The sequence below is a fragment of the Diorhabda carinulata genome, chromosome 1, assembly GCF_026250575.1.
Source record: "Diorhabda carinulata isolate Delta chromosome 1, icDioCari1.1, whole genome shotgun sequence".
NCBI classification, from domain to species: Eukaryota; Metazoa; Arthropoda; class Insecta; order Coleoptera; family Chrysomelidae; genus Diorhabda; species Diorhabda carinulata.
This window is the reverse complement of record NC_079460.1, coordinates 12,118,007-12,133,991: the sequence shown is the minus strand read 5'-3', so window position 1 is coordinate 12,133,991 and position 15,985 is coordinate 12,118,007. Positions and strand designations below refer to the sequence as shown.

The 15,985-nt window shown below is 29.7% G+C and overlaps 1 protein-coding gene and 1 long non-coding RNA gene across 3 annotated transcripts in view; one reads left to right on the top strand and one right to left on the bottom strand.

Moving 5' to 3' along the window:
- The first annotated feature begins 6,524 nt into the window (after positions 1-6,524).
- Positions 6,525-8,596, top strand: LOC130894283 (uncharacterized). The gene is made up of 2 exons (XR_009059312.1): positions 6,525-6,891; positions 6,985-8,596. It is a non-coding gene; the product is annotated as an uncharacterized LOC130894283 (long non-coding RNA).
- Positions 8,597-10,143: 1,547 nt separating this feature from the next.
- LOC130894150 (segmentation protein cap'n'collar) overlaps positions 10,144-15,985 on the bottom strand; it is a 189,641-nt gene continuing 183,799 nt past the window's right edge. For both annotated transcript variants that reach the window (XM_057800759.1, XM_057800767.1), the window contains exons 11-12: positions 14,827-15,186; positions 10,144-14,739 (exon numbers count right to left, since the gene is read on the bottom strand). In XM_057800759.1, coding sequence (XP_057656742.1) covers positions 14,587-14,739; positions 14,827-15,186 — 513 coding nt within the window. In that variant the 3' untranslated portion in view covers positions 10,144-14,586. The remainder of the gene's footprint in view (positions 14,740-14,826; positions 15,187-15,985) is intronic.

Sequence of the window (15,985 nt, the reverse complement as noted above, 5' to 3'; positions counted from 1 at the left end):
AAGTTTGATCAGACGTATCGATCTATATCTACATAGTAATAAACATCACGGTAAACAAGGACAAAGTATGTATTGAATGTAACGATGTAGTATACAGAACGTGCCGCGACTATTAAAAGAATAACATTCCAAAATTTATTTTTGAAAATTTAATTTTAAGTTGGAATTTATTGAATTGTAGGTGATATTTGTACTGAACACACTACATTCACAATTACACTGTCTGAGACGCGTTTCAATAACCAAGCTATCGTCTTCAGAAACTGAAACTGTTTAAGTTTTTCATTATCTTCTAGTAACTTATATTTACAAAATCTCGGTAGATTATTTAAAAAAATACAGTTATTGAACCAGTTATTATTAACAATCATTCTCCAAATGGTAACGAAAGTTGTACTTATTCTGATATTTAATAATTTTCCTATTATTCATTATATAAATTTTTAAAATGATTAAAAACAACTCGACTCTACAGTGCAGTAGAGTGCCTTGAACTCCTTTATCACACAGCTCTATTTTGCTCAATGTTTTTCACTTTAACTTTCATCCTCTTCAGTTCTACTGACTCTCCATTAGAATAGTTCGCTTTAGAATGAAATAAAAATCATACAGTTTATATACAATTTTTAGACACTTTCAAATTGACAAACGTCATTTTCTATTCCAATATAAGTACAATCTATATATTCGAAATTGAAGAAAAACTTCTTAAACGAGAAAATGTTTTAATTTTAAATAAATTACCATATACTGATTGTTTAATATAGTAAACCTGCGAAGTTTTACCACTATAATGGCCCTACTTTATTGGGACGCCATGTTGACGTAGCCAATTACGTACGGGCGCTTAATGGAGTAGTCAGAGGCAACCATATGTCAGTCTCTCAGTCTCGTATTGAGGACTCTGTATCGTAACCCATGGTGGATAAAATTACAGAATTTCCGCGACTATTTGAATACCCGAGGTTGACGGATTTGGATGTTTTGACCAGTAGTCTCCCTTCATTAATAAGAGGGATAATTTTAATTTTAGTCGCCAACTTGTATTGCGGTATCTCATAAATATGGTCGATTTTGAATTTCTACGATTAATCCTTTCTGTATCGAAACTCATTATGCTTCAGTCTTGGTGACCGGTTGACCACTTAGTAAGTCGCATTTTTATCGTGTATATAACACTGGTACGACGTCGCTATGGCGTCTCAGTGAGCTAGTGCTCTAAGAATCATATACTTGAACCTTCCTTATGAATCACTTTATCTCTTGGTGAAAATTAGTTGGCTAGATTTTTTTCGTATTGTCACTAATTCCGATTGGTTAGAAAGTTGTAAAATACTCTAAATGCCATGTCAACAAACTCAATTAAAAGTAAATTGACGTTAAGGAATTTTGTAAAAAAATTAAAGTAGGAAATGATTCAAGCGTTCATTACCACAGCGAAAAATACTTATAGATGGAACGTACTAAAAAAAACAAAACCGTGAGTGAAAATTTGTATATAATTCTAGTCACTTCCGACGAACTTCCTATATAGAGAATTGTTTTTTAGTATAAAACAAAAAAATATAACGAGGAATGTTATTTAAAAAAATTTTGAATGGTTAACAGAAAAAAATTTGGGAGGAAAAACAGTGAGAATATAAATTCAAATATTATTTTATTGGAAATCGATGGTATTTTTTCCCCAATATGTCGCGATTTCTTCTGCAACGCCGTATCTTCCGTTATAGGAACATTTTCAAGAAATTGAAAAAGTAGTCAAAGAAACGAAGCGAAACGAATGTCTTCAACTACTTATAGAACAGATTATTGCAAAGATTAGAAAAAAGGTAATTATCGAAGAAAATTAACGCATAAGAAAATGCGTCAAATACATCGTTTTAAAGGATAGAAGGATAACTTTTCTTCAAAACATATCAACAGTGGATAAGTTTTGTCAAATTTTCGTAAATATTCTTTAATTTCGAGATACTTATTTACTGGATATCATGTATGTATCACTCGGAAGACGATGATTATTTTTATCCATTCGAAATAATAAAATTTAATTAGAAATACCCGAACCAAGACGAAACAGATTCAGTGATGTAAAGGGCAAGTTTTGAATATGGAGCTGTAAAAACTAACCTCAATAATGCAAGTCTATATTTATGGCAACAAAACCACTGTGATTCTTAAACTGTGCTTTGAACTAGTTTTTTATTCAATATTTTTGTTATTTTACAACCATTAATACTTATTAAATGACTACCCGATGTAGATAATACGCACTTTTCATTATTTATAGATTCAGAGATTAAAGAAGATATTGTTGAAAATGAGTGAGCAGAAAATTTTGGAATAATTGTACGGAGAAAAAACTGGCAAAATTTTACCGACTAACGAAAGTTAAAGAAGTAAATCATAATCTGAATAATATTTAATCATGTACAGTAATTTTTTTTTATATAAATTTTATTACTTTTGTTTAATCATTTGAGATAATATGAGATAAATGACATTTTTTCACACGTAAACTCATTTTAGTACTGGGATTTTTGGCATCTTCAAGAATGTACTCGCCAATTACCACTTATCAGAATGATTATGGTTAGGTTATGGTTCTAACTAAAACATGATTAAATAGACGAATCAAATATTTTTAAATAAACGTCACTTTTTGAGCACACTGTATGTTACTTCATTACAATTCTATAATAATATATTACACTAAAGAAACCAGACCACAGCTGTATAATTTACCCTCATGGAAAAGACAAATTAACAGGGAAATAATGAAAAATATTGAGAATAGCTACGAATTTCTAATTTTTTAATAACATCGTTATTACAATAAACTGGATATTTGTTGTTTAAGCTAACGTAATAGATAAATATACAACAAAAAAGGGTAACTATATAATTCAAATGTTTCTGTGGTTTATATGATAAAATAAGACTCTTCAGTTGAATATATTGTTGAAGGAACGTACTATTTAAGAGGTTTTTTTTAGTTTTTCCCCAGGTGATGACATTCACTTTTCAAAGATTTATGTTTTAAATTTATTTATTTACAAAAGAAAAGATAGAGATCCATGTGAATTTTCAAAAGTGTGCGATTGTCACTTTTTAAATAAAGAAAAAAATGGGCCAACTTTATTTGATTTCAGAATTCAGATATTTAGAAGAGATTTAAAATAAAATCACCAGAAAAAAGGTATGCATTTTGTCGCAGAAAGTCCATTAGTCTAATAAACCACTTTTTTTAGGAAGCCAACTATAAAAAACCTTGTGACCGAGCTACTACCAGGACTTTCAACCGAACCACCACCAGGTCCTTCAACCAAACTACTGTCAGGGTCTTCAAAACGAGATCATGAAGTGACTCAAATTAAACTTGATGCTTCACTGAGTCCATCATCTGCATTTCAGGTTGCTGAGAATTACTTTTTGCGGCAGCAGGTGTTTGAATTAACTGAGAAGCTGGAAAAGTTATTAACAAGGTTCAGCTATGAAATTGTGAAAAACAAATGTGCTCATGTACTAAAGTATACTGGTATTCCAACCAATGAGCTGTTCATGGTTCTTTTTGAACTAATAGACAGCATTAAATTAAAATATTATGCTAGATGGAATGTTCAGATCGTTACTAAAATTGATCAACTGTTTATGATCTTAATGAAGCTGAGGCTTAATATCTTCCACATGAAGATTTAAGTATTAGATTTAGTTGTAGTACAGCTACAGTGACCAATATTATAATGACGTGGATCTATGCTCTACATGAAGTCCTTTTCAATAATTTGATGAAAACTATATCATCAAGACGACAGAATCAGGCCTACCTTCCTATTTCTTTTATGAATTTTAAAAATTTTAGAATAATTTTGGATTTCACCGAAATTTATTCAGCAGTTCCAACAAGCATGGAAAACCAGAGATTGACCTACAGTTCATACAAACACCGAAACACATGAAAAATGTTGGTAGGTGTTGCACCAAACGGTGTAATCACCTTTGTTAGCAAAGCTTATCCAGGGTCTACATCTGATAAAAAAATTGTTGAGGAGAGTAAGGTTCTAGATCTGATGGTGGCTGGAGATTTGATATTAGCAAATAAAGGTTTCTTGATTAAGGAACTTCTCCCTGCAGGAGTATCATTAAATATACCTCCATTTTTAATTAACAAAACCACAGTTTACAGAATTCCAAGTATATGGAACTCAGCAAATTGCAAAGGCTAGAATTCATGTAGAACGGGCCATCAGGAGAATAAAGTGTTATAATATTTTGTAGCAAGTTCCATCATATTATATATCACAAATTTCAATTATCTTTCCACTGTGTGCAGCCCTCACAATATCCCCCAATTAAAGAAGTTGAGGAGTATTATTGGTGGGATCTATACTGTAGGTTATGCCGTTTAATGTGAACTGAATTGATTAACCGTACGGAGTTGAGCCAAAGCACATAGACATACTATAATTTTGAGTCTTAAATATTTTTTATTATAGCAATATATTTCCTATTTTTTTGTAAAAAGTTTAGAAATTTTTATTTGAAAAATGTTTATTTAGATTTTACTTAATTTATTAAGGACGTAATTGATGTAATACAATTATTGTTAAAAGTAATAATTTTCACAATTTTCATAAAGTAAACAAATACAATTTGTTTCAAAAATCTTTATTGACAAAATGGCATTGTACATTAATATTAATAATTTCCTGAACAAAAATTTTGTAGAGTGGCTTTTCAGTCTAAAATGAATAGTAAAGATTTTTCCAACTGTATACTCTATCTGCTAACACTGTAGAATAACTTAAAATCACATTGAAAAACATGTCAAAAATTTTAATTTAATTGTCTAACAACTTTGGTAAGTATTGTTCTATATAGAAATTTTCCAAGAGTGAAATGTTTTCTTTCCATGAATCGTCAAAATCTACAATTGTCACAACAGTTTCCTTCAAGGTATAAATACATAAGTAACATTTTTTCTTTTTTAAAATATGTAAAGCTCCTTGAATTTGGTGATAATAATTGTGACTTGTATTTATGATCAAGTTACCCTCATTGTCATAAAAAACTATATATTTTTTAAAATTCCTCAATTTTTTGGACAACTTATCATTTCTGAAAGAATATGGGCATTTCACTTTTACAATGGCTTTTCTTCTTCATCAATTATTCCAACAGGGCTAGCACCAAGAAGTCCTGAATTTGTAAGCCATACTACCGTACAGTTGGCCGAACATTTAAATTATAAATCTGCTTCAAATGAGCATTTTTCATGAGTTCTACCCCACTGGATTGCTTTGATACCATCCAAATTGTATTCACCTGGAAAAATGATGAATTGATTATAATAAAAAATGTATGTCAAATTAAACTAAAGTAAGGAAAAGCTACATAAAATACTATTTTTGAAAAGACTACTTTTTAAAAAATCAATCTCAGAGGCTCAATAAGCAAATTATTGATGCACTCCTGCACGCTGCAATAATAGCACCGAAGCTGCTAGCAGTTAATCTAAATTTTCTTGCAAGGTACCATTTTTCATTTGATACTAGGCCAGTAGGGGTGACAGATATTTATTTTATTAACTGATCATCATCAGCACATTTTTCTTTGAACACAGTGGCCTCCAAAAAGTCCTTAGAAGAAATTATTTCTTCAATTACTGGAAATCCATTTTCCAGCAAATTTATTGATTCCTCATTCAATAGACAGGTAAAACCAACAGTATTTCCAAATATTTGTAGCCCTTCCATCAATCTTTTGATTGATGTTTCTGGTACCCCACTTTCAAGAGGTGTATAGGGCTTTGGTGGGTAAAGTTCTTCAACAGATTTCACTGGCCCAACCTTAGGCTTAAGTAGTGCCTTCCATTCACACGCTTTATCTGTTACATATATATTGTAATACTCAAAAAGTGCCGAAGCCGCAATGTTATTCCTTATAATTATGGTTAAAGTAGTAGAATGCTCTTTTAATTTAAGAATCCTTTTGTTTCGACCCATTCATAGCTACCCTACTAGAAGAAAAAATTTGGACATTGATTTAATTATACCCACTCCTAACCTCTCAAAAAATTCCAACATCTTCAGTTCTAAAAAAAATATTCAATCGGCTATCTTCAGAATTAAAAATTGCAAATAAGTTCCAAATATTGACAAAGGTATTCCTGCTTGAATCTACCATAGACTCAATAGACGGGAATAACAATTTAGTATGAAGTAAGAAATAATATGTATTATTATTGAGCAAATTTGTTATTTTATATTATCTAATATAAAATTGTGTCGCTTTGTCCATGAAATTGTAAAATTTTCTAATGACAATAAAGCTTATATCTCTTTCTCTCACTCACATATGAAATAGAACTTATCTTTATGCTGTTTTATAATATTTATAAATGCATCTAAATGTTCTTGATTTTAGTTTTTTTGATAATCTAACTTTATCAAAAAAAAAATAAAGAACTAATTTAAAGACCTAAAAATCAAGAACATTTAGATGCATTAATATATCAAAAGGTCTAAGAAATTGGAGGGAAATTAGGGGGCGAATGATGTCTGCTAGTACTTGAAATATTATCTGAGTCCATTTTCAAATTGGTCCTGACAAGAACTGTATTTACTATATATACTATATTTAGATAAAACAATAACAAGATCGCAAATCCCTATTTGTTTACAATTTATACAATAGACAGCCTAAGTCTGACGTCACAGAGACGGGCGGAGGTTATAACGACTCCAAACAATTCATTGATAATGGATGGTAAATGCTCATAAGCAATTTTTCATTTAGTGTTTTCGTGGTTTATGTGATAGAATAAGACTTGTCAGTTGAATATATTGTTGAAGGAACGTACTATTTAAGAGGTTTTTATTAGTTTTTCACCAGGTGACTTGATTTAACATATTAATTCTGCTTTAAAACTTGTTGAGGTTATGTCTATTTTATATTTGCAGTACCTTTTTGTTTGTTGTTTTGCAGATCCTTTTGTTGTTAAGAAAATAATGGCTTTTAAATATGTCCTAAAACTTTCCAGCACCAGTGCTTGTATAGAATACACAACAAAATTATAAAAAGGGGTGAAAACGCCTAGAATCCAGTCATGTGAAGAAAATGGACGTTGATTCTGATTTGCTGGTAATCAGAGGGGAAGTATTTGCTAGTATGAAAGACAGAAGCTACAAGGTATCTATGACTTTGATAAGGTAATAAGGAATTACATTCAATCACATTGCGGCGTTGGCACTTTTTGGGCATTATAATATATCTGTAACAGATAAAGCGTGTGCATGGAAGGCACTACTTAAACTGAAAGTTGGGCCAGTGAAATTTGCAGAAGAATTTTACCCACCAAAGCTCTATACACCTCTTGAAGGTGGGGTACCAAAAGCATCAATCAACAGATTGAAGAAAGGGCTACACAGCTTTGGAAATACTGTTGGTTTTACCTGTCTATTGAATGAGGAATCAATAAATTTGCTGGAAAATGGATTTCCAGTAATTGAAGAAATAATTTCTTCTAAGGACTTTTTGGAGGCCACTGTGTTCAAAGAAAAATGTGCTGTTGATGATCAGCTAATAAAATAAATATCTGTCACCTCTACTGGCCAGGTATCAAATGAAAAATGGTACCTTGAAAGAACATTTAGATTAACTGCTAGCAGCTTCGGTGCTATTATTGCAGCGTGCAGGAGTGCAAACAGATTCTCAGTGAGTTTGTTCAACACACTCTTAGGCGAGTAATAAATCATAAATTTATTACATAGTTTAGTCATACATGTTATCAATAATTTGCTTATTGAGCCTCTAAGATTGATTTTTTAAAAAGTAGTCTTTTCAAAAATGGTATTTTATGTAGCTTTTCCTTACTTTAGTTTAATTTGACATACATTTTTTATTATAATCAATTCATCATTTTTCCAGGTGAATACAATTTGGATGGTATCAAAGCAATCCAGTGGGGTAGAACTCATGAAAAATGCTCATTTGAAGCAGATTTATAATTTAAATGTTCGGCCAACTGTACGGTAGTATGGCTTACAAATTCAGGACTTCTTGGTGCTAGCCCTGTTGGAATAATTGATGAAGAAGAAAAGCCATTGTAAAAGTGAAATGCCCATATTCTTTCAGAAATGATAAGTTGTCCAAAAAATTGAGGAATTTTAAAAAATATATAGTTTTTTATGACAATGAGGGTAACTTGATCATAAATACAAGTCACAATTATTATCACCAAATTCAAGGAGCTTTACATATTTTAAAAAAGAAAAAATGTTACTTATGTATTTATACCTTGAAGGAAACTGTTGTGACAATTGTAGATTTTGACGATTCATGGAAAGAAAACATTTCACTCTTGGAAAATTTCTATATAGAACAATACTTACCAAAGTTGTTAGACAATTAAATTAAAATTTTTGACATGTTTTTCAATGTGATTTTAGGTTATTCTACAGTGTAAGGAGATAGTTGGACAAATCTTTACTATTTTTTTAGACTGAAACGCCACTCTATACAAATTTTTGTTCAGGAAATTATGTTTTTTAATATAAATGTACAATGCTATTTTGTCAATAAAGATTTTTAAAACAAATTGTATTTGTTTACTTTATGAAAATTGTGGTTGGATTTACAGGCTTTTATTAAATTAGCAAAACAGTATTATTATTACTTTTAACAATAATTGTATTACATCAATTATGTCCTTTATAAATTAAGTAAAATATAAATATACATTTTTCAAATAAAAATTTCTAAACTTTTACAAAAAAAAGTTGAATAAGGAAATATATTGCTACAATAAAAAATATTATCCTAGTAGTGGCTCACTTGAAGGACCTGGTAGTGGTTCGGTTGAAGGTCCTGGTAGTAGGTCGGTCACAAGGTTTTTTACAGTTCGCTTTCTAAAAAATGTGGTTTATTAAACTAATGGACTTTCTGCAACAAAATGTATACCTTTTTTCTGGTGATTTTATATTAAAGTTCTTTTGAATATAAAAATTAAAGTTGGCCCATTCTTTTTTTCACATGGATCTCTATCTTTCCTTCTGTAAATAAATAAATGTAAAACATAAATCTTTGAAAAGTGAATGTTACCATTCTTTACCTTATGAGAGAAATCCATTTATTCCTCTCGGTCTTGTTTCTTGGGAACCGAAAAAACTTACACATGGATGCTTTGAACTGTACTGTTTACAGTCTGGAACAAAGAACATCCACATTCTGAAGCAGTCCTCAATCTTAAAAACCTAAAAATTAATTTATTTATACTCGAAAACTCATAACTATTAGTAGATGGCAGAGATTAACAATAAAAATAAAATAGACATAACCTCAACAAGTTTTAAAGCACAATTAATATGTTTAATTAACTCACCTGGTGAAAAACTAATAAAAACCTCTTAAATAGTACATTCCTTCAACAATATATTCAACTGAAAAGTCTTATTCTAACACATAAACCACGAAAACACTAAATGAAAAGTTGCTTATGGGCATATACCATTATCAATGAAATTGTTTGGAGTCGTTATAAGCTCCACCCGTCTCTGTGACGTCAGACTTAGGCTGTCTATTGTCAGTCGTAATATACGTCAAAAGTGCTGTGTAAAACTGGCTGGGATTTGAACAATCGGCAATCTACAGAATTGACAACTTAAATTCAAATGGTCCTCTTAGTTTAAAAACGGAGTATAGATAAATTTCATCAACAATTACCTGAATTTTATAGCAAGTATATAATTAAATTTATTTGTTTTCTTCAACCTTTTAGGAAGTTATGAAGTTGATATTTTAATTATATATTTTTGCTCTCATTAGGAGCACTATCAAAAGAATTATAATTAATATTATCACCATGGTTAAAGCTGAACAATGCTCTTAATGAGGAATGAAACGTTAAAAAAATAAAATCAAAATGAAAACATCAACCTACGAGTTCAAGCATTTCAATAAAAAAATTATACGGATATATGTACATATCAATTAAATCACATTATTCTAGGTTTTACTATCAGTTTTATGCTATTTAAGTAAGAAATTGCTTATAAACCAACAGGACCAAACACTTAGATTTTTTATGAACAGACCCATTACATGTGAATGTACCAATAGACCAGTGTTAACTAAAAAACGACTTAATTACATTCATAACTTTATTCGACTACTTACACTATACAATGTACAAAACCTATAATGTTCATAAAAAATATTAGTCTAGATTAATATAATTGATCTTAGAATTTTGATACATCTATCAAATAATAGAAATTATGATCCTACTTAAAAATTTTATATAAAAGAATTATAAATCACATACGCTCCTCAGTAATACCGAATCTGACTACTAGACAGGCTATTATGTAAAAATTAGCCTGATAAATAATATTTTCCAATTTATTTACATAGTATACATTTTTTATTATGCATATGCCATTATTAATGATATTAGGGTCATTGATGTAATAAATTGAAGTGCTTCATTCAAAAATAAACAAATATATAAGAGAAAGGGATATATTAGACTGGATTTGTCCACCATCTTTGCATAGTTTGGGTGAATGTTGTAAGATAGACAGTTTCGATAATAGTGTGAATATGTGAAGTATACAAGTCAATGGAATATTATACCTATTAAAAATTTGTGTTTTGTTTCGAAGGCACTTATACAGCTATGAGTGCCTGATTTCTTTTTAAATGGAAAGATATTGGTACAAATTTATATATGAGCTGTTTTTTTTAAAGTGGTATAATTTTAGTAATTATTATTTCATAATAAAATTCAAAAGATGTACGATGTAAAAAACCTCACTCAAGTTAATTAAAGATGGCCAATATTTTTAAATTGATTCAATCGCAAACTATTAAATATCTCAATATATGTAAAAATGACATACCACTTCCAATAAAACCAGCTCATATATACTTTTTATAATGAAGGTATCTAGTGCTGTATAGCTTATTTGACAGATTGGGAACTTCTGCGTAGATACTAACGTTCCGACGGTTAAATTTATAACTTTAAATTGAACAAGCCAATATAAAGTGTAAACAAATAGCATAATAGTTTTCTAGAAATATCAGTCTGTTGTTCCTTAGTGCATTAAATTGAATCAGGTAAGTTTACATGAGTTTCTCGGTGTATATGGGCGCCTCCACAAACAATGGAATATAAAGAAACAGTACAAAGTTTTAAATATATGTCCATTTTGTTTGTAGTGGTCTAACTACTAAATCCTACCAAATATCTGGGTAATTTGCTCTTAAAGGTGATGGAGTAGGATCTTGTAAAGCAGTAATAGGTAGGAAGTGTGAAAACATCTAGGTGTATAATGGTTTCATTCTTATAAGGCGAAATTTTGATAAATTAATTGAACTGAATCCTGAGACGTAGTCCCTTTGTTTTTCTGCTTATTTCTATTGAAATTCATGATGAATATTCCTTTGAGTCATAAACATTTTGCTTTATTTTGGAAAAAAATGGAAGCATACATTAGATGATAATTTCCTCATTAACCATGAGTTACACCAAATTATGATAGTCCTCGCTAACGGAGATTGTGAAGGCTTTAGGGATTAAATAAAATTTGAAAACGGCGGAAGAGGTACAAAATAAAAACAACAAACATATCTAATACCATAAAAACTAAAGAGAACGTTAGCAAATTTAATGAAAATTGTTTATTTTAAACGAGAATTTACTAGCTTTCACTTATACAGATTTCTATTAACAGATGGCATATCACTTGTTGAATGGTCAAAAGAGAAAATTAAAAATTATTATCAATCGAACGTTTTTGAATTTATTTTAAATATGCCAACAGTTTTAGCTGTTGCATGAGTAAAAGTGAATATGTGCATCTAGATTGTAAAGAACTATCTTACAAAATATGACGAAGTTAATATATGACATCAAGAACATAATTGTGTAAATAAAATGGAAAATATAAATACAAGGTTAGGATTCATTATTAATGAAAGCTGAACTATAATAATAACTAAGTTATTTATCAGGTCAAATAAAAATAATAGTAAGCTATTTTCCAACACCAGTCAGACACCATTTTAATTATTCACTTCTACCTTAATTAATATATACATTAAAACGTTAAGAAAAAGGCATATTCATCACCTGATTATTTATATAAAAAATATATCTGATTCTTTGTTTGGAAATGGATTGATTTGACTTTCCTATTTTATTACGAAAACCCAGAAACGTCAAAATACAAATTACAATTGGTGGTGACACACTACTTAGAAAAATAATGTAGCTGAGATATTGATTGATGATAAGACAAACCTTATATATAATGTGAAGAGTTACAGAGTAAGGCGCAAATGCTTTTTTCTGTGATTGCGGCATACGTTCAAAAACAAGAGCACCTTAATGCTGAATCTCTGAGGTATATTTTGTATTGCAAGCTGAAGAAAATATAGGAGTGCGCGACAAATTTGAATATACCATTTATTTTGATATTTGGTGTATATATATTGCTTTTTGACCATTTTTACACATGATGGCTTATAAGATGGTAGTAGCAATTGAGGAAGGACAGATATTAGGTTGTATCACTTAATTTAGTTAAAGCTAATTGGGTTATTTACTTTATTCTGTATTATACTGTATTTCATTCGGACCATGAAACTATTTTTTCTTCTGGCTTCTTTTCATATTCAGTTTCCCAATTTCATGTTGATATTTCTCAAATATACATGATAGAAAAAACTAATCCCGCAGTCCTATACTCTGTTTAAAAACTAGGAGTAGTAAGAAATAGCCTATTTACACAGTTAACATTATTAGAATGCAGATATCATCTATCTCTCACGTTTATCATCTGCCATGCTTACTATATTTTTCAAACATTTCATCCCATTTGCATATATGTTTGGGTATTGTGAATGTCCTTAAAATTCAAAACACTCCTGTTTTTAAACAGACCTCATGAAGATGTCGAAAGTGAGACATTACATTGTACAATTATCAATTATAGCCAATACTACGGAATTACTGAACAATCTATACTTCTTAACAATCAGCAATTTATACAACTCTTACGTATTTTTGTCTGGTGTTATAACCAGTACTTTGTGAATCTATAAAGGAACTAAACATTGTACTTAAGCAAAAACTCAATAAAGCCAAGAGGCTTACAAAATAAGTAGGTACTAAGAGTTACTGAACTTTTGTTCTGCATGGTGACTAATGAATAAACCTGTTATTGAACTTATCTACTACTCGATTTAGTTAATTACTCTAAGATATAAAATGAAAATTACATTAAATATAAGATTTTATACATTATCAAATCAATTAGGTGGAGAAACATCCTTTGCTTTCAGATGTACAATATTCAATTGAATTACATTCACTACTTAGTTAGACTGACCAAAATACAATGACAATCTCTCTGTTATTTCTGAGAAGTTTCAACTTTTCAGAGGATGATATCGATGACATCAATTTAAACAACTTTATGCAAGTAAATGCAAAAGAGCTATTATTCATCGTATTTTCAATCAAATTAGTAAAAAAATATGTAATGTTTATCCACCCAACATCAATTTTATACCTCTCTTCCAAATTAATAACACATATACCTTTTTATAAATACATATTTCACTAATATTAATATGCATGAGAGTTTCTCCAATGTCCTATAATTATTTATTAAGTATAAAACTGTGTTCGTTCATCAAATCATCAATGCAATTAGAATTTTTATACATATATTGAGATTTTGGAAACGGATCATTCCTTATTATTTTTAATTTACAATGTAAAGGTAATATACTACAATAGAGGGGTATTTCTGCAAAAAATCTTAATAAAACAAATGCTTGATAATTGAAATCTGAAATATTAGTGTGAATACAGAATATTTCAACAATAGAAATGCTTTTATAAATAAATCAAATCAAGAAAGTTTATAATCCATTATGCTAAATATCTGTCTCTCGATTCTATCTAAATCTATCGGTTAAGGTGATACCTGTTTTCAAGTTCTAGATTATAATGATATATCTATTGATTGAAACGCCTAGCATTATTTAATGGATTATGTAATATAATTAAATAAATACGAATAAAATCTACAACAAAATTTCTCCAGAAAAATGAAATTTACAAACATAATTTTGCTATAAAAATATTCTTTAATTAAGCTTTCAAAGCCAAAATGTAGGTAACAAAATATTACGTTACCTTATATTTGGGAAAATAACTCAATTTATTAAGAAAGAGTAGAATATTTATCCAGTTAGATTCAGTGATCACCGACAAATTTTTGGTTTTACATGGGAATCGATAGGTAGAGTACAACTTTCTCATTGGGTTTAATTAATTATTTGAAATTGTAAGTATTCAAAGTAAAAATGTTTTTGCGTCGGTTCTACTCTTTTGTACTTTTCAGATATATAGGGAATGTGTGCTAATTTTAGTAAATTAGAATTTATAATTTTGAATAATTCAAAACTTTTACTAATGTTGAAGTGTCCTGTTATGTAAAAATAGAATATTAAAAACAAAACAAAAACAACCCTGGTACTACAATCAGAAAATAAAAGTTTTGAGCAAGTTATTTACGGTTCCTTGCGGTTCTGAAGATGATCTTTTGGATCAGTGTTCGATAAGTTAGAATTCGATCTAGGAACCATTATTATGGATCCATCTGCTGAAGTTTGTAAACTGTATTGATAAGGAGAATACTGGTTACCATCGGGATCCCGTAAATTCTGAAAATAATATGTGTTTAATATACATTTAAATATGAATATTTCAGATTCACAACAAGAATTGAATTTTTACTATCTAATACTTACTTGGAAAACATGTCTATAAAGTTGTTGGTATTTATCTCTGTGGCGCTTACATTCATTCTTCGCATATTCATGTTCAGCGATTAACCTCATTTTCCTGTCCTTCATTTCCTTAACTTCATCTGCGAGACTTAATATCTGATCCAATTTCCGTTTTCTGCAGTTTTGAGCAGCAACTTTGTTCTTTCCTCTTCGCCTGATGTCTCGAATTAGACTCAATTGAGCTTCGCTAAGATCGTATTTAGAAAGGCGTTCATTGAATTCGTCCATTGGCAAGTTTATGATATCGTCCACAGTAATTGGTACATTTAATGCTCTGGCACGTTTCTCGTCTCGCGTTAAATGCTCATCCTCAGTTTTTCGCTGAAAAATGAATAAAACAATTCTTCAAATGATAAGATTTAATGAATAGAAGAAGGTGATTTTTAACTCACAAATGAAAGTAATATGTTTCACTTCTTATTTCTTTTCATTAAAACCGATCGTTATATTTTCAATTAAAATTGAAAGTGTCAAGGAGTGGGTAAGAAAGTATCAAATTTTTAGTCTTTCTTCAAAGGGACGAATATTTTTCCACAGTTAGTGACTAGTCATAATCATAGTTCATTCTCCGTTAACAATTATTAGCGGTTTCTCAAATTGTTCCTTTGAAGCCTACGATCTCTCCCAAATTATGAGAATATAATTTAATTATGAATAATTACTTCTTATAGAGGTAAGATTAAAATAAAGACTTTGTTGTTTGTTGGTGGTCTTAGCGGCCACCATCTCGTCCATCTGATTGGTCGTGGTTCTTGAACAACCAAAATAGTTGTTCCATAGTTTTATTTGCAGACATGTTAGTGGGAAATGGATGTTTTTTATAACCTAGTTAGTGCACAATACACAATAGCTCCTTTCGGTCGCAGTGTACACATGATACCCAGAACTATACATACATACTATAGTATACTCAGTAATCTGTCATAATATTATTTTTTTCCAATGGTTTTTTTTATGTTTTATTGCTGGGTATTTAAATCACTCCACACTCTTTGGGTAGTCAATTCTCAATCTAAGGAATCTAACAGGAAAATGTTAATTCTATAAATAATTAATAGGTACATAAAATATTAATTTCATCTGACTAAGAAAGTTGGATTTTAGCTAGGGATACATTCTA